General features: G+C 43.0%; 1 protein-coding gene across 9 annotated transcripts in view; it reads left to right on the top strand.

Annotated features, from left to right (window-relative positions):
• The window catches only part of MGLL (monoglyceride lipase), an 85,688-nt gene extending 63,282 nt beyond the window's left edge, over window positions 1-22,406 (top strand). For all 9 annotated transcript variants that reach the window (XM_079964587.1, XM_079964591.1, XM_079964586.1 and 6 more), the window contains 5 exons: window positions 605-741; window positions 5,423-5,533; window positions 8,232-8,321; window positions 15,979-16,194; window positions 17,503-22,406. In XM_079964587.1, the coding sequence (XP_079820713.1) occupies window positions 605-741; window positions 5,423-5,533; window positions 8,232-8,321; window positions 15,979-16,194; window positions 17,503-17,631 (683 nt within the window). In that variant the 3' untranslated portion in view covers window positions 17,632-22,406. The remainder of the gene's footprint in view (window positions 1-604; window positions 742-5,422; window positions 5,534-8,231; window positions 8,322-15,978; window positions 16,195-17,502) is intronic.
• Window positions 22,407-24,730: the final 2,324 nt, after the last annotated feature.

The following is a 24,730-nucleotide window of genomic DNA, read 5'->3' on the forward strand; positions in this document are numbered from 1 at the left end:
AATGCCTTTTTAGCTGCTCCCAGCACAATCAACATCTCTTTTCAAGCTGAATGCTTTAGACACCGGCAGCGCATAGTGGGTGCCAATAATCTTTGTGTAATTCCTGGAAAATTTATTTCTGCGTGCGTTCATATGCAAGGTATTTGTGTAGTCATGATAACTGACAGACATTCTGGCAGGCTACCAGTCAATGAGTCCCTCACTCTGTGCATCTGTGGGCAGATGCATCCCCAAGCTAACAAGGGAGAGCCACTCACAGAAGCACATTCTGGAGGGCAGCTGAATCCAGGTCCCCAACACTGAGAGCGAACAGAGCTAGCTATCCAGGCAAGAGTGTGGGGGCAGATCTGTTTGCATGCTGCAGCATTATTTGAGTCCAGGCCATGGTGGTTTAGCCTTATGTTTACATCTTCATATGATTACAGCTAACCAGAAAGATGTTTTTGCCATTGGTCATCCCTGACAATGCACAAGAGCTCTTTGCACATCTCTAGCGCCCCCCTTCTCCATTGAATTTCAGATACGATGCTGCCTCGAGCATCTTTACATTAAAGGTGTTGAATATTTTTGATGTAGCAGGTCACTTTTCCTTTCCCCTCCACAGTTGGCCATGGGCAGAGTGAAGGAGACCGTATGGTTGTGTCAGACTTCCATGTGTTTGTCAGAGACAGCTTGCAGCACATTGACCTCATGAAGAAAGACCACCCAGGCCTCCCTGTGTTCCTTCTAGGGCACTCCATGGTAAGCAGTCCTGCTCTATCCCTCCTTAATGGACTCTCGGCTTCCTACCAAGGAGCAGAGGACACTTTTCCCCACTCTGGTCTTTTCTGTTTCCCTACCCCTTTTTCTTCGTTTTATGTTCATTCTACATGGATAATTGCTAAAAGCAGTAATTGCACCATAGAGTTACTTGCGAACAGGCATGACCATGAGGGATGGGAGTCACATTCACACACACGGCACTCCCAACTCTTATTTATCTTTGGGCTCCAAAGAGCAAACAGATCTTCCAGAAATGTAAGACAATTGTAAAACACTAGGTGCATTTGGGATATTGTGCTACCCTGTACATTTTCTCAGCCTCACTATGGCCCCCAGTCTTTCCCCAACATTACCAAGCCAAGAACTCTCTCTCTCTCACTCACACACCACTTTGCAAGTTGAGTTAAGCTGTTTCCCCTCTTACTGTTTTTGGCCAATACATTTCTCTACAACTCAAGGACCGTAGTTAGTGTAACAATGGAGCACCAGTGTGGTGACTAAACAAGCCACTTTGGTGAGCTTTTTTGGTGAGAAGCTGTGAGAGGCAAAGAGAAAGAGAACCCACATGACTGGCCACAATATGGCCAAGGTTGAGAGACTAATCAAGCTCAAGGCTGATGTAGTAAGTAAGGAAAACACAACTTTTCCAAAGCTAGGTATGTTTTATTTCTTGTTACTCCATTAATTACTATTAATGGTTAAAGGATGAGGAACTGAAATAAGCCCATTGCCTTCTGGGATGTCCCACTCTATGCAGAGTTATGGCTTTCCCATTCAATTTCTTCTCAGGCACTCTGAAATGTTGGGTAGGCACAGATTCCTTTCTCCACATATGGTTTTGATTAACTGTAAATCAGATGGCAGTTAAAGGAGCAGAAACTACCTAGTAGAAGTCTGTTGGTTACTAGAAGAGCTAGCCTACACTAGGGCAAAGCTATGGTCAGAGAGATTCAGCACCAGGAGAAGGCAAGTGGGAAAAACATGTGACTTTTAATGTGGCACTTTGAGCCAGAGTTATGTGTTGTCTTTGTTCACAAACCATGCAAGCATGGAAGTTCATAGTAGACACGTAATAATGACCTGGACATCTCTGTGTTCTTTTCCAAAACAAAGCTAGCTCCCCCAGGTGCTTAGTCCCTGTGATTGTGGAGATAAGCTAGAGATAACCTAAAAATGGATAATGCCTTGAGAAAACTTCAGAAACCAAAGTAAATGCTGAGCAGGACTACTTGTGATCTCGGAATGGGAGCTTCAGCATAGCTCCCTCTGCCATTTAACAAAAGAAGCATGAATTATGCAAAATAAGCGAATATATACAAATATGCACAATTTACTCATAACTCCAAATTCTGCTTTCCTTGATGAAGACTTTTTGTTTCCTTATTGCATGAATGGGAATAATGAGTTTTAAAACACAGAATATGCACAATTATTATATGTTCAATTATTATTATTGTGTATATAAGCAAAACATAAAAAGGATCAGGAATGCAAATACAAAAGGTAGTATGTTTAAGCCACTTGCCAGACACTTCAGAGGAATGGTATGCCAGTATAGGGCTCTAGAGCATGCAGTTCAACAACTTTCATTATGGGGATACATGCCCTGTTAATCTGCATCTCCAGTCATTAAGGGTTGGTATATTTACCTGCAGTGTTGCATTTGCTTGCAAAGCAAACCCAGACTTCTGACCTCTGAGCCAGATCCCATGGCATAAAACTGGCCCTGGCTCTCTCCTTGCTATGTAATTGCCTTTGCTTGGCTCAGCTAAGCAAGGGCTGGAGGCAGCTATCAGCGCTGCAGGAGTGCCAATGTCCACTCCTGCATCAATAGTAGGAACGGGATAGTTATTCAGTGTGTTGTTCCTTTCTATAGAGTGGCAACCAGTAGGATCAGCTCATTAGTTAAGGCCCCTGGAAGATCTTCTAAGCCAATATGATGCCCCCTCCTTTTATCTAGCATTACTACCATGCTGTTAGCCATCCCCATATCCCACGGCATTATGCTTCAAAGACTTGCCACATGAAAAGTGCATTATCTATTGTTAAGTTTAAAAAGAAAATACTGAGTCAGGATTAGTGGGTGCAGTTTTGCAACCGTGGAAATCTGAAACATGAACTCCCCTAGTTCTAAAAGCTTCACTACCCTTTGAACAGGACCCCTATTAATTAATTCAGTTGAATTTGCCTTAGGAAACAGAGACGACTACAAATCCCATGCTCCCTGGCAGGAAAATGAAAACTTTGAACATGCTCAGGACCATCATTTTTGGTTCAGTAGGGGCTAGGCAGCCTTCTCCTGTTTCTAGAAAGACTTTTCTTTGTTTGGAATGGGTAGTAGCAGAATTCAGCACACAAAAAATAATTAATTTTAAGTTTCTGAGTGTTCCCAAGGAAAGTTCAAAGCAAAACAAAAATGATTTTTGAGACAAGCTGGTTGAGTTCACCCGTTATTAGTCCGAATGCAACCTACTTGAATAAAGATGTTTGGTTTGAAGCTCATAGCATACCTTTAAAGGCAAATTGACTATAGCAATAGTCTGATTCCTAAATCCTCATCAGAATGAAGTCTTACATAGTCTTCTTGTCGTTTCTACATGTAAACAGGATTATGACTCTCCAGCTCCATAGAATTTCACCAAGGCAATTAATTGTTTGTAATTCCCACTGAGCACTCCCTGCTTATTGGTGCCTGAGATATGCTCTGTCCTGGTTGTACTAATTTGTGATCCAAGATAGCCTTGCCATTTGATTAGTTGAAACAGTGTTGTTAAAAGACTGGTCAAATATTAGCCAACAATACTCAAGCATTTAAAGCCTTAGTTTAGTCTCTAATTGCAAAAGCCCCTGTCTCCAAGAAGATTCTAGAGTCCAGTCCTTCACAGGATTTTTAAAGACCACCATACTAGGCCTTCCTCCCCATGTAAAGGACTCTCTTTCTCTGTTGAGCCTAGTTCCTACCAAGGTGTTTGTGACCTGTGCTGCTGTGGTGAAAACTCGCATATGTGTGCTTCATGCTTCTTCCTAAACTTCATGTTTCAGTTCAGACCTGCTTTTATTATTTGTACCCCGCCCACCTGAGTGAGTTGCCCCAGCCACTCTGGGCGGCTAGGATAACTGGGCAGTAAGAATAACTAGGCCCAAATGATTCAGCCTTAGTTCTCAAATACCTCATATGCATAAGGGAAAAGTAGGGGTTTTGGCTGAGAGCTGTGCTCTGAATGCCAAGGTACCTGCAGGCCATTCACACATGAATTTGGCTGCTCTATGTGAGGCAGCCAGTTAGAGCCCCCTCTCAAGCAAAGGAGCCCTACACGCACGCACACACACACACACACACACACAAATTTAAGAGGTGACGTGCTGGATCAAACCAAGGACTTATCTAGTCCAGCATCCTGTTCTCACAGTGGCCAACCAGATGCCTGTGGGAAGCTCACAAGCAGGACATGAGTGCAGCACCGCTCCCCCCATTTGAGCTCTCAAGCAACTGGCATTCAAAGGCATGCTGCTTCTGATACTGATACCAGAGGTTGTGTACAGCCATTGTGACCCTGAGCTGTTGCTTCTGGAGGAGGAAAAAACCCCAGAAATTTTAAAGAAATGTCTGAATGTCAGAAAACAGCTAGCTTTGCCTGGGTGTGTGTGTTTAATAGCTGAGGTTTTACTCAGTGTCTAGCTGCACAACTCTCTTACTCATTCAGTTTTCTCTTTGTCTTTTGTTGGTATCCTGGATTTTTTTTTGGCCAGCCTGTTTTTTCTGCCATCTCCCCTTTTCCAGTTGCATGGCTCATTAACTCACCTTGTCTTTCTCGATAACATACAACCATCTCGTGCCCCTTTGATTGTGTCAGTTCTTCCTCCATATTCTTTACCTTTATATGCACATCAGAGGCATCCTTCCTTTCCATACCACCAGGACAACCATACCCTTATTTCTTGCACCTTGTTGCCCCACCCCAATTACTGTTTTAAATTTCATAGGTGGGAGGGTAGTAAATAAAGTAGTTTACTGTTCTTATTTCTCTCTGCTAAACTATGTATAACTTGAGATTTATATATGGATGAGCTTGAGCTTGATGTAACTATCACAGAATAGCTCCGTGCAGATTGACAGGATGCCTTTTTCATATAATTGTGCCTCTGAGTGTTGCAGTGGCTGCAGCAGCACTAGAACCCCCTTTGAAGCACAAAAAATGCTCTGCTGGGATTGGCAGGTGAATCACACCTGTGATACACACTTGTATCCATGTTATAAAAATTGAGATTGCCAGCTTCACAGGCATTGTGATCCCATGTTGGCACTTCAAAAAAATAGTTGTCAGTTGAACTCAGTGGCATGTGAGGATGAAACTCTTATCTAAAATTGTTTTTTGTTGTGTGTAGAAGGAAATTCAAGTTAACTGCTTTGGCTCAATTGTAGCGCATCACTAGAGCAAATCAACAAGATACCTGGGTACAGTAACAGACCTGGTTACTGTACTTGCCTATAAAATACTTAGAATCCCTCTTTGCTCTATTGGGATTAATATTCCTGCATTGCGGGGGGTTGGACTAGATGACCCTTGGTGTCCCTTCCAGGTCTACAATCCTATGACTATAATACTCATTGTACTTGCCAGTGTTTTCACTCAAAATATTGCTTGCTTTTTCATTTCAGGGAGGAGCCATCTCCATCCTCACCGCGTGCGAAAGACCAAATGACTTTTCAGGCATGGTATTAATTTCTCCTCTAGTAGTTGCAAGCCCAGATGTAGCAACACCGATCAAGGTAAAAATACAGGCATAAATTAATTTCCAACACACTAGCTAAATGTCAGCTGAGCTTCACACAGTCTCCAGCCAGTAGCTCTTTTTTCCCACCAGTCCTTCCTCTCTGTACATGTCAATTTGCACTAAAAAAGAAAAGAAAAGGGGGAAAGGATTGATTTAAGGTCCTTACCAATTTTAAATGAATTTCAGAGGAAAATTCATGGTCACTACGAAGACTATGGGGCTAAATATGTGTTGGAAACATGTGAATAGTAAAATCCCAGTGGCTGCCTTTTAAGAAAGCGCATGAGGCAGCATTGAGAGTGAGAGATATGGAGCAGAGAAACCTGCAAATACCTAACAACTGGCCTTTGCTGTCACTTTACCTTTACAATCCCCCCCTCCCCGGTTTTTTCCATATTCCAGGTTCATGTTTACCTTTGTAAAGTCACTATGAGTGGAAGGACACTTGACAGTTATAATTCTGCCTAATGACATACATTTATGTGATTAGTGGGCTTGGGAGGCGAAGTTCAACCTGGTTTGCTTTAGCTTCATAGGTTTAGTCTCAGTATTACACAACAAGCAATTTTGAATTTGCTTGCATTTAAGTGGATGTTGGGGGGGGGGATGCCCTGAGATTGGAAAAGTAGCCTCCATCCCTATAGCCAGTCCCGTCATCTGTTAATGGTAAGCATGGGAGCATGCATACAGTTGATGCTCTACTCAGACTTTATAATGGTAAAATTTAGATTTTTAGAATGGGGACATATCCTAATCTTCATTATTTATATCAGTGGAATTCAGCTAAGTTTTACTCAGAGAAGATCTATTGAAATGGATGCCCCTAACTTGGACATATTCGTTAGTCTACTCTGAATAAAACATAGTTGAATCCCACCTTATTTGTCTTGTTAAGAGTGCATGCAGTGCATTTATATGTACCATCATCTAGATCAGGGTTTCCCAAACTTTGGGTCTCCAGTTGTTTTTGGACCACAACTCCCATCATCCTTAGTTAGCAGGACCAGTGCTTGGGGATGATGGGAACTGTAGTCCAAAAACAGCTGAAGACCCAAGTTTGGAAAACCCTGATGTAGATGGATATGCACCATAATGATACCAACCACAACTCCTGGCAGAAGACACTGTGCAAGAACCTGCTCAGATGAGTTCATTAGCTTTTCCTCAGATATTTTATCTATGAAGGTACTTGTTACACAAAGCTGTTTAATTAAAAGCCTGTTGCTTCACTTAGTATCATCCCCCAGGAAGCCAGAACATCTCATCTTCTCAGGCCAGTGCTAGGAACTAAGCCTAGACAAAACACACTAGGCAGAGTACAAGTAGTAGTGCACAAACAAAGCACAGGGTCACATTCATGTCATATATTTAAAGCACTCTTATACGTCTTTAATAGTCATGGCACCCCCCCCCCAAAAAAAAAAAAAAGAATATTGGTAACTGTAGTTCATTAAGGGTGATAGGAAATACAGCTCTGTGAGGGGGTCTCCTAACATGTAGAAATATGTGCATTAGTGCCAGTGGAAAGGTGAACTTTTCCAAGTGACTTGAAGTTGCAGGACCACATTTGCATTTCTGGAGAATACATTTATGTCCTAAAATCTCTCTCTTGGCCCATGTGCTAAATGGAGCTCATGAAGCTTTGGTACAAAAGGAGTGTTCCATGGCAATGGCATTTGCAATGCCTGTAAATGCCTCTGAAATCTGTGACTGCTTTGATATTTGGTACCTTGGAGAAACTCTTCATTTCATCCTTTTATCTTTGCTCTAATACAGTATAATTTCCCAATCCATAGCAACTTTGATGAAGGAGGATGAGAGAATGTTATGTGACTGGGCGTACTTAATGGATTTGTACTCTAGCAAGGTCACACTTTATACTTTGCAGGAAGTATCTCTGGATACAGTATTTGACATTCAAAGAGACTATAAAACAAAGGCCCAGCTATTTGTTTTCTTGGTTGTCAACATTTCCAAGCAATCACCACTTAATTAGAAGGTAATTTTCAAAAGATCAGAGGAGAATTTTAAATATTGGGCTTGATTGCAAAATGCTTTTAGTGGGAGAAAGAAATACATTTTCCTTCTCTTCTGTGGGCATTTGTATGCTCCAGAAGTTCAGACCTTTTGCATTTAACTCCCAGAGGGCAGGTATGCAATAGATTTCCTTAGTCAATGCCTGCACATTTGTTCTTGTTTATTTGTGTCCCCATAGAGAATGTTCCTCGCAGAAAGAGTTGCAGCCTAGGCAAATGCTGGGTGGATTGCACAGGCGACAATTTGCATTGTAACACTGAAATTAGAAGTAAATGGTGATGAGACAAAATTGGACTGCATTGAAAAGTGAAACGCTGCCTCAGTATTAGCTTCTTCAGCAAGGACATTCTCCCTGCTTATTTTGGTGCCAGGAAGAAATGCAGGAGTCCTGAAGCTGGACAAAGATGTGTTGAGGAACACTGCCTGTTGCATCATGCTTGTCCTTGTAAATGGCCGTGGGAACTTTTCCTGCCTTTTCAGTGTATTTGTACTAGAGCTGTTAGTTGGCACTTAAGACCGGATCCTCAGCTGGAATATAACATTGATGTGGTGGTACAGCAACAGAGAACCTCGAACCATTTCTGCCACCTGCCGATCTGGCTCCTGCAATTCTCTTCTTTGCTGTCCAAGTTACTAACTACATTCATCTCCCTCAGGTTTTTGCAGCTAAAATACTTAACTTAGTTCTGCCAAACTTGTCCCTGGGATCTATCGACCCAAACGTCGTTTCCCGGAATAAGAAAGAGGTGAGAATTTTATTGCTCTTGCAAATCACTGCGGTGTCTGTTCTTGTTTCCCAGTCTTGTCCATTTGTTCTTGCCTCAGCAGTTTGACTGAACTACAAGTGCCAAGTTGCATCTTGGTGCAAACTGATGAAATGCCCTTGGAAAAGGGATGGGACCTTTTCTGTATAGACAATGAGAGAATTTCATACGGCACTTAGGAGGAGAAAATTTAATCCAGCCTGAAATGACTTAATCCTCATATGTTTTGCATCAGTATTGTGAAGCAGGGAAAATTCATTCTGTCATTCTGTGTCCCTCTTCTTCATCTTAATATGGAAGCAAATGGGTTGACTTCATAGTTGCCATGATGCACCAGTGGTGGAGGCTCCCCAGTAGTCGACCTTGCATTTTGCAGTAGCTCTGTAGACAAGCACCTCTGTGCTGCTTACAGACATTTCCTGAAGCTCAGGATGCAAACCTGCATCTGCAGCCGCTAGTAAAACCAGAGATGTCCACAGCAGCTTTAGCATCAAAACAGTAACAAATAAAAATGTACTTGTTCTTTAAAGCAGAACATAATCATGGGCATACAGGGAGGGGGGAATGAATGTAAGCAGAGCCTGACAAAGGATTGCTAGACGGGGTTGTAGTTCATTGTAAAGATCAACTGAACTGACAGGAAATGGCACTCTGGGATTTTGAAAAAAGCAGGAGACTATAGCATGTTAGTGAACGCACATTCCTACCAGCTCAGATTTCTCTCAGATGCACTGTAAATATATTGAATGCTGCTAACTCGCTAGGTAAGCTGCATTGCAATGATTAATACATGCTGATGGAGCTCTCACCCTGGAAATGCTAAGAAGGTGTCTGACAGCAAAGTGCCAACAGGGTGCCAGCAATGCAGTAAGGTTAAAATGCTTCTTAGCACATCCAGCCTGTTGTAGTCAACATTGTCAACAACACTTGTACTTAACAGAGAGGTCCACACATAGCAGCTTAAAGGAGGATTGGGTGTATGTGGCTAAGTAATTGAGCACATGCTCTGCATTTAGGGTCTCAGATTCAATCTTTGGTATCTTTCATTGAAGAGTCCATGAGCCAGACTGCATGCTAAATTTCCTCTGTTTCTGGGCTTTTCAGTACAGGGATGTTTTAACTTAAATTGCCGGCACAGGGGCTGCAACATACCTGTAGCTTGCATAGTAAAAAAAAAACATTAAAATGCTCTTATTGAAATGTATGGGATGGTCCGTCCCGTCCCCCCCCCCCCCGGCAAATTACAGACACACAGGGGCAATAATCCAGATCAGAACCACAGCAGGTGGCAAAGGGTTAAAGCCTTCCAAATCCCCATGCTAGGGTCCCAGCAATTGGTGTAGAAAACAAATCAAATACTTAAAGGCACAGCTACATAGTGAGTGTAACTTGTAGTTTGCCCTTCTGATAACAGATCTGGCTAGGAAAGATCCCTGCCTGAGAGAGCCTGGAGAGCCATTATCAGTCAGGCTAGACAATATTTGACTAGGAAGAAACAATGGGCTGCCTCTCCGGAAGGCAGCTTTTGGCAAGTGTTCATGGAAGGCATACAATCCTTATAGTCCAGATGTGCAATGTATTGGACCTGTACTAGCAGTAGCAGCTCGCATGGAGTGGTGGTGTTGTGTAGCCACCCTCCCAACACTGGCACAGCATACCTGGACAGTGCTGGGGCAGGGAAGGGCAATGGTGTGGGTAGGACTGTGCAGATGTTGGATTGGCTCCACCAGTAAGGCCATGCAGTCCTGCCCCAGCACCGCCCAGTTAACCTGTAGCAACACTGGTGTTGGCTAGGCAACTCTGTGATGCTGTTCCACTGCACTGACCACTACTGCTTAACAAATGGCTTTGGAACCAGGAACACCTCTTTGATGTGTCGTCATACATTACAAATACCTAGCAATTTGGAAATATTGTCTAGTCTGCTGAGATTAGATTTCTTCTGAAACATTACCTATAAAAGTTTGGACAGTTTCTCTCTCTCTCTCTCTCTCTCTCTCTCTCTCTCTCTCTCTCTCCCTCCCTCCCTCCCTCCCTCCCCCCCCCCCTCTCTCTCTCACACACACACAGCAGTCCCCAGTTTCTTAGTTCCACCTACACTCAGAATCTTCAAAACACGAATTTAGAATCTGCTGGGAACAGCATGGGAATTTGTCTGATATGCACATGAGACTGTATCAGATTAAAAGCTCATCCAGGCCTTTCTAGGGCCTCTTTCTGCACAAGTGTGCTCAAGACCCACTTCCCGACACCTATAAGGAGTGTGTATTAGGACCCACCCTATTATTGTGGCTATAGTTTGTTTTAAAACGTTTTTAATGCAGTATTTTCAGTTGTTGTAACCCAACTTGGGAACTTATGGTGAAGGGCAGATGATAAATTGATATAATAGTAGTAGCAGTAGCAATAACAGAGCCCAGCGATGCAAAAATGCCCAAGGTGAGTCAAAGCTGATCTCTGACTCCACAGTTTGTCCATCTCTGCTATGTGCACCAGAACTTCCAAGCAATTTGAAAACATTGCCGTGTCTGCTGACATTGGGTTACTTTTGAAAAATGACCTCTCTGTAGTTTGACAGAAATAAATCCCCAGCATTTTAGTGTCATCTACCCTCAAAACCTGCAGAATACAAGTTTAGATTGTACTGGGAACAGCCACTATTTACATGCTGCACGTATTCATCTGCCAAACCAATTTCTAGTCTCTATAAATATCATTGGGATGTCCTCCAAGAATTTCCTGACTTGTTTGTGTTCATAGCAGTTTGGTTTTGCAAACCAGGAACTGAAATGTAAATGGTGGATTTGAGACATTTTGGTTAAAAAAAAAATTCTTGCTTGTTAAATCTGATGCAAAACTCCAGATGTGTTGGGGTGCAATTTCAAAAGAAAGCAAGGCTGTCACCATAATCTAAAATGTGTTTGATGCAAAGGCTGTGTTGCTATAGGTTTATACTTGTTGGGGGGGGGCTTGCCTGCCTTAAAAACCAATAGCCCCTGAATCTAGTTGAACAATCCCTATTGGTCCCATATTATAATGTGCATCTCCATCTGCATTAAGATACATCCAGCTGGTTCAGTGGACCTGAGTGATCATTACAAAGCAGATGGGAATCCAGAATCCAACCTTCTCCCACACACCAGCCTTCCCCTCCCAATCTCTGAAAAGGTCATTAAACCAAATTTTAGGGCTGAAGAACTGTATCAGGAAAGGATCAGGATATTAGGAGGAATTCAACATAGAAAGCATTTGTGCAAGCATTTGTGCTTACCTGATGAAGAAAGCGCTCCCCCTGCACCCTGTTCTGGGGGTTCCCCTGTCCGCCACCCCCCGAGATGGGAGAAGCCCCGTTTCACTAGCAGTAAGTAGTCCTTCTCTGTGGTTTCACTAACAGATGAACCCAGGCAATAGTTTCTGTGCTGGAAACTTGGGAGGGGGTTGCAAGCATCATGATTACTCTGTAGTATCAAAGCAACTCACAATGTTCCAGTGATGTCTATTGTGTTTTCTTCTTTGTTTTGCTTTACTGTACTTACTTAACCGCATTTCTACCATAGTTTTGGTTTTTTTATTTCTTTTCATTTATATTATTTATTATTATTATATTATTATATTATATATTATTTAATATTAATATGGTTGTGAGGAAGGTACAGGGGAGGTTGTATTTCCTGAGAATGCTCAGAGGATTGAATCTATCTCAGCACCTACTTCTGTCCTATTATCATAGTACCATTGAGAGTGTCTTAACCTATAGTATATTATCGTGGTATGGGAGCAGCTCTGGAATGGATAAAAAAGCCTTACAGAGAATAATTAAAATTGCCCAGAATGTTATTGGGCTCCAACTACCAACCCTGGATGAGATCTTCACGTCTCGCAGCTTGAAGAAGGCACACAATATCCTGAGAGATCCCACCCATCCTGCTCACAACCTCTTTGAACTGTTGCCTTCGGGCAGAAGATATAGGACAATGAAAACACGAACCACACGCCTTCTGAATAGTTTCTATCCAAGAGCTCTGATTGCACTAAACAATGATCTCAGGGCCAGTTGTAAGAAATAGCAAGCAGTGAGTAGTAAGGAATGAGATAGGTTTTAGGTTATGCTATGCTTCTAATAGGTTGTGTTATATTCTGGATTATGTATGTTTTAATAGATTATGTCTGAATAGGATGAGAGTGTTGGAGATACGTGCAAATGTGTATGTGAATCCGGTCTTGGGTGTTTGATTTTCGTTGTTGTGTATACTGTGTATATACGGACAATGACAATAAATTTATCTAATCTAATCTAATCTAATATCCTGCCCTGCCTCCCAGAGAAGCCCAGGGAGGCAAGCACATCCACAGTTGTTGTTTTTTTAAAAAAAGAAGCATCCTAAAACAGTTAAAAACGGTTTCAATTAAAAAGACAGTTGTGGTTAAAACCTTTATTCCAGTGACCTCAGGGTTGCTAGGGACAGTATTTTTCAGTCACTGAATGCCTGGATAAACAGGAACATTTTCAAATAAGTGCATGTTTATTTATCTTACCACTTACATCAAAGATGAATGTAGTGATGACATGTTGTGGGATTGCCACTGATTACATGCTAGAAAGGGCACATTCTTTTCCCTGAATCACAGAGCAAATTCAAGAGCCAGCAGCATATTACTACTACTGCTATTGTGTCATTTTATAGCTGCATTTTTTTTTAAAAAAAGCCTGAGGTTTTAATAAAATTAGTATAATTTACTATATGTTTTAGGAACTTGTTTGTTCATTATGCATTTGAAAATGTGTTTGGAAATAGGATATAATATCCAAATTTTGCATGATGGCTCCTGATATCGAGCAACAGGTTTTTGTCTATGGTTGGTCACCATTTTGACTCAAGATGCCATTCCAGGGCTTGTGGTTTCTTGCTCCTGTCAAGGCACTGCCAGGAGTGAGCAAGGAGTAAAATGGAGGGGGGGGGTGTTGAGCAGCCTAGAGTAGCACACAGCTTGTTTGTGTTAAACAACAGCTAAACGTTAACTATGGTTTTATTTAGTGGATGGGTGAATTATTACATTTGTTTCCCATGATTCCTTTAGGGAGCTCAATGTGGTATACATAGTTCTCCCCCTCCCATTTTATCCTCACAACAACCTTGTGATTGGCCCAAGGTGAGCTTGACAGCCGAGTGGGGATTTCAACCAGGTCTGACACTTTAAGCACTACACCGCACTGGTTTAAGGTCATGTGTGAATCACACCTTTGACTCCATCCTGTTTACTAACATTAGAAGGAAAACACAAGCGTTTAAGGGAAACTGACAGGCATTGAGGATCATCCATTTTGGGATGAATCACCTCTGCCCATTCTTCCTCTATCCTTTCATAGAAATATGCCCCATTCTACATGGTCACATCAGCTGCCCTGGTCACTAACATCCCAGCAAAAGTTGGTTAGGTTTTTTTAAAAAAAAAACCTCTCTCCTGCATTAGGATTAAAAAATAAAAAATCAGCATAAAACAAGGTTAGAAAGAAGAAACAAAGAAAATCCCATTAGGCTATTTCCTGGCATTTGTGGCTTTGCATATGAGGGTGGCCAAGGTGGTACGTCATATGAATTTATCTACATTATTTTATTCTGTAGGAAGGGGACGTCTGTCACTCCGCCCACCCACTCCTTTGTGATTTTTCTTCCCCCAAGAATTCTTTATCTGTTGCTTTTTTGTCCGGGAAGCAGCTTGAGGCTGGGCTGCCTGCATGTGGTGCTGTGTCACAGCACCAAACAAACAACTTGGCAGCTTTTAGTCTGCAGCCAGTTGCTAAGTAGCCGGAGCAACCCAGCACTTTTGTTTAAATTGGAGGAGAAAAGTCAAATTGGCCCAGGTGAAAATGTCAGAGCACACCCAGGTGCTGAGAAAGGGAGTTGGAAAAATTGCATGAACTCGCCTCAGTTGTTCCGTTAGCCATCTCTTTTCTTCTTCCCTGAAAGCACATTGAACAGGAAGCCAGACCTTTCTAAAGCAAGGTTTCTCCTGAGCAGAAATGGGAGGAGGACAGTGAAGAAGCAGGGTTTAGGGGTCAGCAAACACTTTCCCTCAGAACTTGTGGGGGGGCAGGGAGGAATGAACGAATTCCTATGCCCCACAAATAACCCAGATAGGCATTTTAAATAAAAGGACACATTCTACTCATGTAAAAACATGCTGATTCCCAGACCGTCCATGAGCCAGATTTAGATGGCGATTGGACCGGATTCAGCCCCCTGGCCTTAGATTGCCTACCCATGGTTTAGATAAAGGCAAGGGAAGAAATGCCTTTATTCATACTTGCCTACTTATTTAGAGTGGACTGTTTGCAACCAAGTTATCCCATTGGTGCAGGGACTTAGGGACTTCCACCTGTACAGAAGGATTTCCTTTTCCTCTTCTCTTCCCCCGTCCAGGCAAACAAAATCTGTTCTGGGTTTCCCCACAACCTTCCCACGTACCCTTTAGGCACAGGGACACAACCCAGCGTTTCTAAGAAAAACATTTCTGTAGGAGAAATAGAGGCACAGGATGACTGTGCCCCACATTTCTCCAACAACACTTTTGCACCCAAGCTGTGTTTCAGTATTTGACTAGAAAGCATATCTGCCTTCAAAAAAATCAAAGCAACCACCCCAAACCAACAAGAAACTGAACTTCCGGCACAAGCAGCATCTCCCATGAGTATTGAGCAAAGTCCATTTCAGAAAACCCATGTTATCTGCTGTTCATACTTACTCTTTACACAGCCGCGGAGATAAGCACTGCCAGGCAGTTTCCAGTGGCCTGAACCCTCAGGAGGGTGCACCACGTACCCCACATGCTGGCTCCAGCCACCCTGCTCCTCTCATTCCTGGTCCACTGGTTTTCCTTTGCCCAGTGCTTAAGCCCAGGTGGCTGTGGCTGGCAGCCGCCATTTTAATTCCCCCACAATGCTTTTGGGGCCCCAAGACTGCGCTGCTTTGGAGCAATAGTACATAGAGCTCCAGAGGCATTGTGGGGGAATTAAAACGATAGATGGTAGCATTTGCTGGCTAAACTGGCTTTTATTTTTTGCTGCTGCTGTGTCTGCCTTCTATTGTCCAGGGAAGAGAAGGGCCCCATGCTGTGCCAAGGGCCACTACAGGGAGTGGGGGCAGCAGGAGCCCCACCAGACCCAGTGGTGGCCCTCTTCTTCCCCCTCTACTGTAATGAGATGGAATGGCTGCTACCAACTGAGGGAAGAAGGAGCTAATCTCCCAGCAGAGTCCATGGAATTCTGTGATGAGTCAAAAGAGAAAGGAGGTTGATGCTCTCTTATTGTTAATGTAATTGATGTATCACTATGTCCTGCTTAATTTTGAAATATTTTGGAATTGAGATGGTTATTGATACTTTGTGTTGATTTTTCAAAAAACGAATTGTATTGTTTTTGTATATTATGACCTGCTTTGAACATGGTTTTCTGTAGAAGGCAGCATATAAATTAAAACCTCTCATGTGACTGCAGTCAGAACTGAGAACCTTTGTGGAGGCTTCACCACATAAGAAGAGGGTGTCTGTCCATTAAAATGTGCTGCCTTTAAAGCAAGTATCCGTTGAGGAGTTGGTTAAGCCATAAAATGTTCATTCAATGTCCCTTTTATTTCAACAGGTTGACTCTTACACCACAGACCCGCTGGTTTACCATGGCGGCATGAAAGTCTCCTTCGTCATCCAGTTGCTGAATGCCATTGCCAAAATAGAGCGTGCGCTCCCCAAACTGACTCTTCCCCTGCTGGTGCTCCATGGTTCACCTGACAAACTCTGTGATATCAAAGGCTCTTATTTGCTGATGGATACAGCACCAAGCCAGGATAAAACTCTCAAGGTTATCTTGGCTTTTTTTGTAGGATTAAGGGATCGGTGTTTACTGCTTGGCAGTTCGATTGGGCTCCTTTCCTACTGATGTAAGGCACTGTAGAGGAAAACCTCACATGGGGAAGAGGCATATGTCAACTCCTCTATCTTCCACAGGGTGAAATGAGTAAAATTCTGGGGCAATACTTAAGTAGGCCTAAGCACATTTATTTGGAAATAAATACCACTGGACGGCACCCAGCTAACTTAGAGTAGACCTGCTAAAATTAATGAACCCAGTTAGCCGTGTCCATTAATTTCACTGGGTCTATTCTGAGTAGGGTGAACATTCTATTGATTTCAGCCAAAACTCAAGGAAGTTAACATGAAGAGGTAGCAATTAGTACAACAGGCTAGCCATCTCTCCCTTGATGCTGTTAGTAATGGGAAGCATGTGCAGAAAAACAAAAACGGGGAGTGCAGTACCTACTAGGATTTCACAACCATAAAATATTTAAATTACACTTAATTTTTATTCATTCAATGTTTGAGTGAACATCTGCTCTAGCAATAGGAGAGTAAACAAAAAAGAGGGATAGAATGTATTTTTATCAGGTGTTGATGAGCAGCTTGAAACAAGCTGCCTTTCGAGCCATTTTGAAGTATTTATGAAGAATTACAGTGCATGCAGTGTAGTTTTGTACAAAAGGGATGGTGCATGCTGAAATTCGGTACCTGCTTTCAATCCATGGTTACAAACAGTAGTTAGGATAGTTGAACAAGGGAGAGATGTGGGGCTTCTTTTTCAATCTCTGTTTGGTTTTGTGATGCTAGCATTACCACTCTGTGTGCATCAGAGCATTAGAGGAAAGATGACTTGTTAAAGTGCTAGTCTAAAGTGCAGTTCTATTTTAGCAGGCCACAGACGGCCACAGTTGCTTGCAGGATGCGAGGGGGTTATTGTAAGCTTGTGGAGTTCATTCATATGCTACACAGTGCCTGTTGTGCAATCCTAACCCCCACCCTTGCTGTTGATGGTGTTGAGAGCAGAGGTTTAGGATGGCACATAGTGTCCTCTTCTCTGGACCTCCACTGACAGAGAGGAGTTGTGGGTGCCAGTGGTGGTGGGTTATCCTTTGCCCTGGCAGACAGGAAGCTACCACTGTCAGTAGGCAGCAGAAAGCCCCCAAATTGGTCGTTTTGATACATGGTGCCAACATCTTTGGATCCATTGGGTCGTTTTCAACTAAGTTTTACTCAGACAAGACCCGTTGAAATTAATGGGTCTGCATAGCTATGGCTTTGTGCCTTTAACCGTTCTTGTTTCTTCTCTTTGCAGGTGTATGACGAGGCTTACCATGCCCTCCACAAAGAGCTTCCTGAGGTGACTGCATCTGTCCTTAAGGAAATACAGTCGTGGATTAGTCAGAAACTCTCAGCAGCTGCTGAAGAAGCCCGTCACTCTTAAAGAAAAGCTGGCTTGAGACCTTCTTAAATGGTTGTTGGGCTATTCCGGGAAGATATTTTTTCCTTTTCTGTTTTTTACAACCTCTTTTCGGGGGCAAAAATGTTTCTCTTAAAGGGACTCCTGAAACACATTATTTTTAAACAGACATTTCCTGTGGTGTTGTGGGGAGGGAGGTTGCCACGCAGCCATTTAAAGGGCGCTTTCTTCCCAGGAGAAAGAGCTATGGGAATGTTGTATCAGTACAGACTTCCCGGCTGGGGGTGCTGCTTTAAGGGACTTCCTTGAATCCCCCCTCAAAGCCCACAACACTCTCTAAACATGTTCTTTGTTGTCCAGGGAGTTCCTGAGGTGCTGAGGTATTTTTTTTCCATTTTTTAATATTGCAATAATCTTCAGAATGTTTTAAAAAATAATTGGCATCTTCCATGTCATTCAGTTTCTACTCTTGCCAGGTGACAATTCCTCCCTCCTCTACTTCCAAGGCTACAAAACAGACCCAAAGGGAAACGTCGTTTATCAGATGGAGATGGAGCTAGGAAGGAAGTTAGGCTGCTGGCGGAGTCTCTTCCTGTGTGAATTCAGGCCATGACTGTTTAGATTTAGGGTCAGGCCAGGCCGAAAGGGCCTCTCAGCCCTCAGGGCTTCGAGAACAAGGAGGAGTCCAGCAGACTACAGGAACAGCGCAAGCAGCACTCTAGATGTAGCGCTGTTTAGTGATCAGCCCCCAAAATGACGCCACTGAGGAACAGGACTAACAGAGAAGTCTACAAGCCTTAAGGCGTAGACTCTTAAGCACACAAAAGAGATGCTGATGATGTTACTTCTGCTTCCAGAAACCAAATCCTTCTTCTGTGCAAGAACTGTAATCTGTAAATACGCGTAGGGGCTGCTTTTCTTGTTATTTGTGTTAACTGATAACTTAAGATGTAAAGTCAAAAGTTATATTTAAAGAAAAATATTAAAGATAATATATAATGTCTCTATAGGTCATTCAGAGGTATCTAGAGGAGGAGGAGGAGGAGGAACAGAGTATAGAATGAAGGCAGGGGATGTCACTTCTGCAACGTGTGTCCCTTTAGGGGATTTCCAGGCAGCACAAGTTTAACTCTGCCATGTTGCAATATGAATGCAATTGCCACTTGAAAACCAGGGAGTAGCCACCCGTTGCTTTTCCACAGTTCTCACACTCCTATTTCTCCTTTTAATTAGGATGGGCCAGGCCTTTGGGGCAGGGTAGTGTTTGTCTCCCTATTCTTTTATTCTATCCATGGTTGGAAGGAAATAAGGGGAAGGAGTGAAAGAAAGAAGCCAAAGTAATGGAAGAGTCGGGGACAGGAGGCGATTGTAAAAGTTACTGGATTCTCAGAGTCCGTGGTACATGGGGGCCCTGGAAGCTTGACTAGGGCTAGCATTTTTTGGCAATACTTACTTGAGGAGGGGGAAATGGGCAGTGCTAAGAATTAAAAAAAAAAAAGCCACCTGTTGGGTGAAAGTGCTTGTTGCATATGAGGAAGATATTGACGAGGGGTGAGGAAATGGATAAAATGGGCTGTTTATGGTACGCATCTCTAAGGGAGGGGATTTGAGAGCAAGATAGTTATGTGGAATCTCTTAACCGCAACAACTTTGGGGTATTAGCTTTCACTGAGACTAGCTGCTTGGCCAGCCCAGACACATCTGCACCAGGAAAATATGAAGGAGCAGCCCATGGCTAGTCAAAAACATGCCACCTAGCTATGAAACAGTGCTTTCAGGCAGCCCAAAATTGCCATGTTTGTTGAAAGTCTGTGTAAAAGTGCCCCCCTCCACCCTAACCAATGTGAGGATGAGGTGCCTGCCAACTTTGCTTTGCAGCAGAATTCTTCTATTTACTACTATTTCCCCCTCTAGAATAACCCAGTTAGCACTGCTGAGCTAGTCTCCTGTTAAAGTGACTTGGAAAGAGAATCAGTTTAAAAGTTTTCCATTGGGTGCCTACCATGATCTTTCTACAAGAGTGCCAGTCCTGCTTTTTCCATGCATTTCTGCTCTAGAGGTGTATGGATAGTGGATAAGACTTTATATAATAGATGCCCAGCAGAAGTTTGAACTCTTTTCACCTGCTGGTCTTTCAGCTTTGCACTGGAGGCGAACAACACAGCATTCCCCACTGTTGAGATTTTTCAGCTGGACCAGTAGTCTGTATTGCAAAACCACCCAGATTATGACAGTTTCACTTCCCACCTCCAAAGCCAGTTCCTTTTGGGAACTGTGAAAGAGAACTTTGTGTAATAACAAACAGCCCCCGAATCTAACTTTAATTAGCTCTGATCTGTTCTCTAATAAGGGTGTGAGTGGCAGAAGCTTAACACATCACAAGACCTCAGCAAGAGAAGCACTGTAGGAGTAACAGTCACCTGGTTTGCACAGACTTTTGCAACTCCTAGCAGTTCATCCAGATTTTTTTTAAAAGCCCCTTTTGTTATAGAATTAATTGTGACCATTTCAGGGTGCTTAAAATTTCCTTTGACAGTCCGCAGATTAATTATTGGTTGCAGATTTTATCAGTCATTTCACATCACAGAGGACTTGCCCTACCATAAAAGCTCAGCTGACTGAACCAGTGCAGCTGTAGTTGTGGCCTGTGGGTTACTAAAATGGAGACTGGGCTACGGGAGAACAGCATGCTTGCCGTTGCATATGGGTGGTGGGAATTATTTCAGCGGCAAAAGCCCAGTGAATTAGATACAATATTGTTCTTCTGGCTTCATAAGAGGCTTCTTTTCCCATTCCACGAGCTGAGGGAACAGGCAATATTGCAAGGGTGGTGACTAGCTAAGGTGAATGCCCTTGCATTTATAAGCCTTAAAAAAAATAATCAGGTAAGCTGCATGGATAAGCAGCAGTTGGCACAGAAGTAGAAGCACTCAAAATGCATATTGCACATTAAAACGGCAATCAAGGTGGAGAGTATTCCAAAGATGTGCATGTTAGCTTAATTCTTCACCTATTCAGATCAACTGGGAGTTTAGCCACAGTGTGAGAAATCTAGGTCAATGCTGGCTGCCTTGGAGGAGAAGTGCTTTTTCGCATTTAACTCCTACACACATGAGCACTGCTGTGCTGGCCTCTATTGTATATATGCCCAAAAGAGGTTCTAAGTTCAGTGCCTTTGAATAAATTTGTCCAGAGAAAGCCTGCTGTAACTCCTGAGCTTTGAAGCAATAGATAGAGTTAGAACAGACTTCCCCAGCCTGGTGCCCTCCAGATGTTTTGAACTATAGTCCCCATCCCCCGGACCATTGCCAGTGGTGGCTGGGACTGGCAGGAGTAGCTGTGATCTTCAGGATCACAGGTTGGAGACAAATGGATTGGAAACCATATTCAACTGTCATGCATAGGTTTGAAAAACCACACTTAATGGGAAAGCGATAGCTACTGTTATTGGGAAAGTGATAGCTACTGTTTGTTCATTTTGCTAAGGACTATGCATTTGGGGAAATGCAACCTGGAGAGTGAGTTAGGGAGGTTATGTTCCTTTAAGAGCAAATAGAAGCTGGCCACCTTCGCATAGGCCTATTGAGCTTCCATCTGCCATGGAGCTTTTAAAAGAATAGAACTAACTGCTTAAGTATTGCTTTTAAAAAGAGGGAGGGGCAATTTAAATAATACTCATTTGCTAGATGTTGGGGAATTCGAAAAAAGACTTATATTCCTGCTGGGTAGAATAAACAACAGTTCATAAACTGAATTGTGCTGGATCAACACCAGTGAAGGCTCTAAAACAAAAAATCATTTCTGCTGTAGTTAAACCTGTCAAGTCTACGCTTGCTTATCCTGGGAAGTTGGACTTCCGCAGTGTTCTAAAGAAAGTAACTTGGTGAGCAACCACAGCTGGCAGCCAGGGGCAGCGTTTGGATTGTTGCAGGAAAACAAGGGCAGAGCCACAGGCTGCATTATGGCCATAGCTATGGCCTCTTGCACCTGCCCTGAGAAAAGAGAGAGAGATTGTAGTGGTGATCTTCAGGAGCCTGCCTTGCTAATCAACATTAAACCAGCTGAAGCTCCTTGGGGCTGCCCTACCTCAGGCCTGCACAACTTGTGACCCACCAAACTGACTACAACCTTGCCTGTAGCCTGCAAAGTCTTCTGCTTTTACAATCCTAGACATGCAGCAGAAGTGGGAGTCTTACAGAGTCTCAGACATTGGTGAGTGAGCTGTTATTTAGCTTGGCAGGTGACAAATTGCACAGGCCTGCCCTACCTTAAAATCACAAACCAGAAGCATCTGCAATTTTAACTTGTTTGATGCATGCAGTTTCTGAAGAGCAAAGTTCTCCAGAACTTGTATCAGCTTCCAGACTGCTGTGCTGGGGACCAATGGAGTTTCCCCCTCTTTGAGAACTTAGTTCCTTTATGACAGAGCAATAGTTGTGTGTAACTAATGTATATAACCGCCATCATATGCACCGGACGTGGCATGACAACCAGCCTTCCCATAACATGTCTGGCACAACGTTTTATAATGAGCCTGCTCTTTTTATATCAGTCACCTTGCCACTTTGATGACATTATCTTACCAAGATAACTTATTTTTCCAAGTAATTCCTGTGCCACTGTTTCTGCTCGTTTCATTTGTGCTCCAACTCACACAGTACTAGACACTCAACATACATACACACTTGAAATGCCTGTATTTACAGCGAGGAGAATGTGTACAACTTAGATACTTTTGAGAGAAAAAGAAAAATAATATGTATATGAACACTAATAATAAAGATATGTTTTTTTGAGTATGGCATGATTGAGAGCATTTGTACCTACCCAATTATATCAAGAGCTGCCAAGGTGTTTGGTTGTTGCTCTTTTGTAAACAACAACAGTGCTTTTACCCAGTTAATATTTGATAAATAGACCACGGATCTCGTTAACCAAAGGGGAGTAACTCAGGGACATTCTGCAAATGATAATTCAAGTCTTTACCACACTCTAAAGACTGGGGCCTTTGGGAATGCAAACCCAGGTTAGAACAGGATATATTCTCTTTGTTGATGGCACTGGATTGTGTCAGCGAGGGCTTTTTGTCTTCCCAGTAGTTTAGAGCCATTTTGAAGTGCAGGCTGGGAACACCACATGGGTGAAGACTATAGCGTACACTTTCACATGGTTGAAAAGAAAGAGCATGGGCACAAAGAATAAATGCTAAAATGCCATTGATTGCTCATATAAATGTTTACTCATTTTCCCCTTGTGGGCTTCCCACAGGCATCTGATTGGCCACTGTGAGAACAGAATGCTGGAGTAGATGGGCCAGCAGATTCTTCTAAGCTTATTAGAGCTCCCATGTCTCCAATATGGCGCCTTCATTGAGTATAGCTGCCTAGCTTACGCTCCTTCACTTTGCACCATCACTTCAACCTCTGTCCAGCTTCTGAAATGCACGTACACTTCCCGTGATACTTCTTTGCTCTTAAATGCAGGTGTTCTTAAGCCATTTCATTCCCAGCCTAAGTGAACAAGGCCCACAGTACACCAGAGCTTAGAATCCCAATTATATCCTTTTAAGCTGTTTTAGGGCCTCTCCAAATGGATTTTTTTTTTTAATGTGTATTCTGCAACGTCACTGGTGAATTAAACAGTGGTGGATTTATACTGAACCACCCACACATTCCACTTTTTTTTTTACTTTGCTGTACTGAATTATTGCCTTTGGGAGTGGCACTATAAAGCACAACAAAAGTGGGACAAAACAACCACAACTCTTGAACATTATGGAAAGTTACGAGCATTATGGAAAGTATCAGTAATTCAGCAGGAAACCACGGGACATACTCCCAATTACAAAGCAATATGTCCACTCCAAAACTTTTCCAGGCACAAACTGTGGAAAAAAGGATCACGTATAACCATCCCAATACTAGTATTTGCACAGATCCATCATGAATGCACATTAAAAATGACATCTAGAGAGGCCCTTAGGAGGCTTCTTGCAATCTACATCCTTGGAAACGCTGAACCTCGAACAGCTAATAAAACCTGTTACCAATAAGAGATGCAAGATAGAATCCCCTTTGCCCCCTGCTGTGCTAGGGACCCTCGCCCTTAATACCTAATGTTTATTTTTGCTAGCATTGGCTGACGCTCGCTTTTAAATATCTCAGCCAGCCAGCCATATATCTTCAGTAACAAAGGCAACCACCTGTGCTCTAAGAAAATCTCATCATCTGCCACATTTTTGCATCTGCTATCTCCTATCAGGAATCCATCCTAATATTTTTTTTTCTGGGGTTGTTGAGCTGGGAGGCTGCGAGCCAAGTCTTTTCAGAGAGAGCTTCAAGCTGCCAAGGCAACAGTTCAGTTCCACTGTAAGGTGAAGGGGGGGAGGGGAACTGGAATATCCAAGCAAATTAATTGGGTGGGGTTTTATGACAAGTAGACAGCAGAATGCAAGCATAGCTAGAAGATCTAGCCAAGCCTGCAGGAGGCAACATTTAGAGCAAATGGTGCTTGTGGGTTTTAACTATTTCTCTGTACTCTGAAGGTTTAGTACTTCATAAGTAGGTGTGAGAGACTCATCATTTTGCATGCTGCTCAGGGCAGATGAAAGTCTACTACAGCCAGATATTGGGACACTTGCTTCTGCTGTGAAGCCTGGACACGCACTTTCCTCTGGTGGAATTAATGCAAGGGAGCAGGCAACAATTTGGGGAAAGATTGGGGGGGGGTGAGTTTTGGAGGCAGCACAGACTCCACAGACCTCAGTTCCAAATTCCCAGCCCTGTGGGGACAAGATCCAGGTGTCTAAACATATAGCAACAGCTTCACTGCGCTGTCAGTCAATCTGCAAGAATGAAGCCAACTTGCTGGCAAGCAGCAAGAACGCATCTTTTCTCTTGAGAGCCAACAAGTATGGGATGCAGTACCCGGTTACTGCTGCACCTGGGCATAAGGCGACAACCTTGCAAACAATGGTGAGCAGAGGTGTCTCAAGGTACAAACTGGAACTGTGGGCTTGTCCACATTACTTAGTCCAAGTCAAACTTGATTTGAGCAGTGGCTAACCTGCTGTGTCCACCCTGAAAGCATCTCCAGCTCCTGATAATGATGTACAAGTTTACAA

This window comes from Podarcis cretensis (assembly GCF_951804945.1).
Source record: "Podarcis cretensis genome assembly, chromosome: 2".
Lineage (NCBI taxonomy): Eukaryota > Metazoa > Chordata > Lepidosauria > Squamata > Lacertidae > Podarcis > Podarcis cretensis.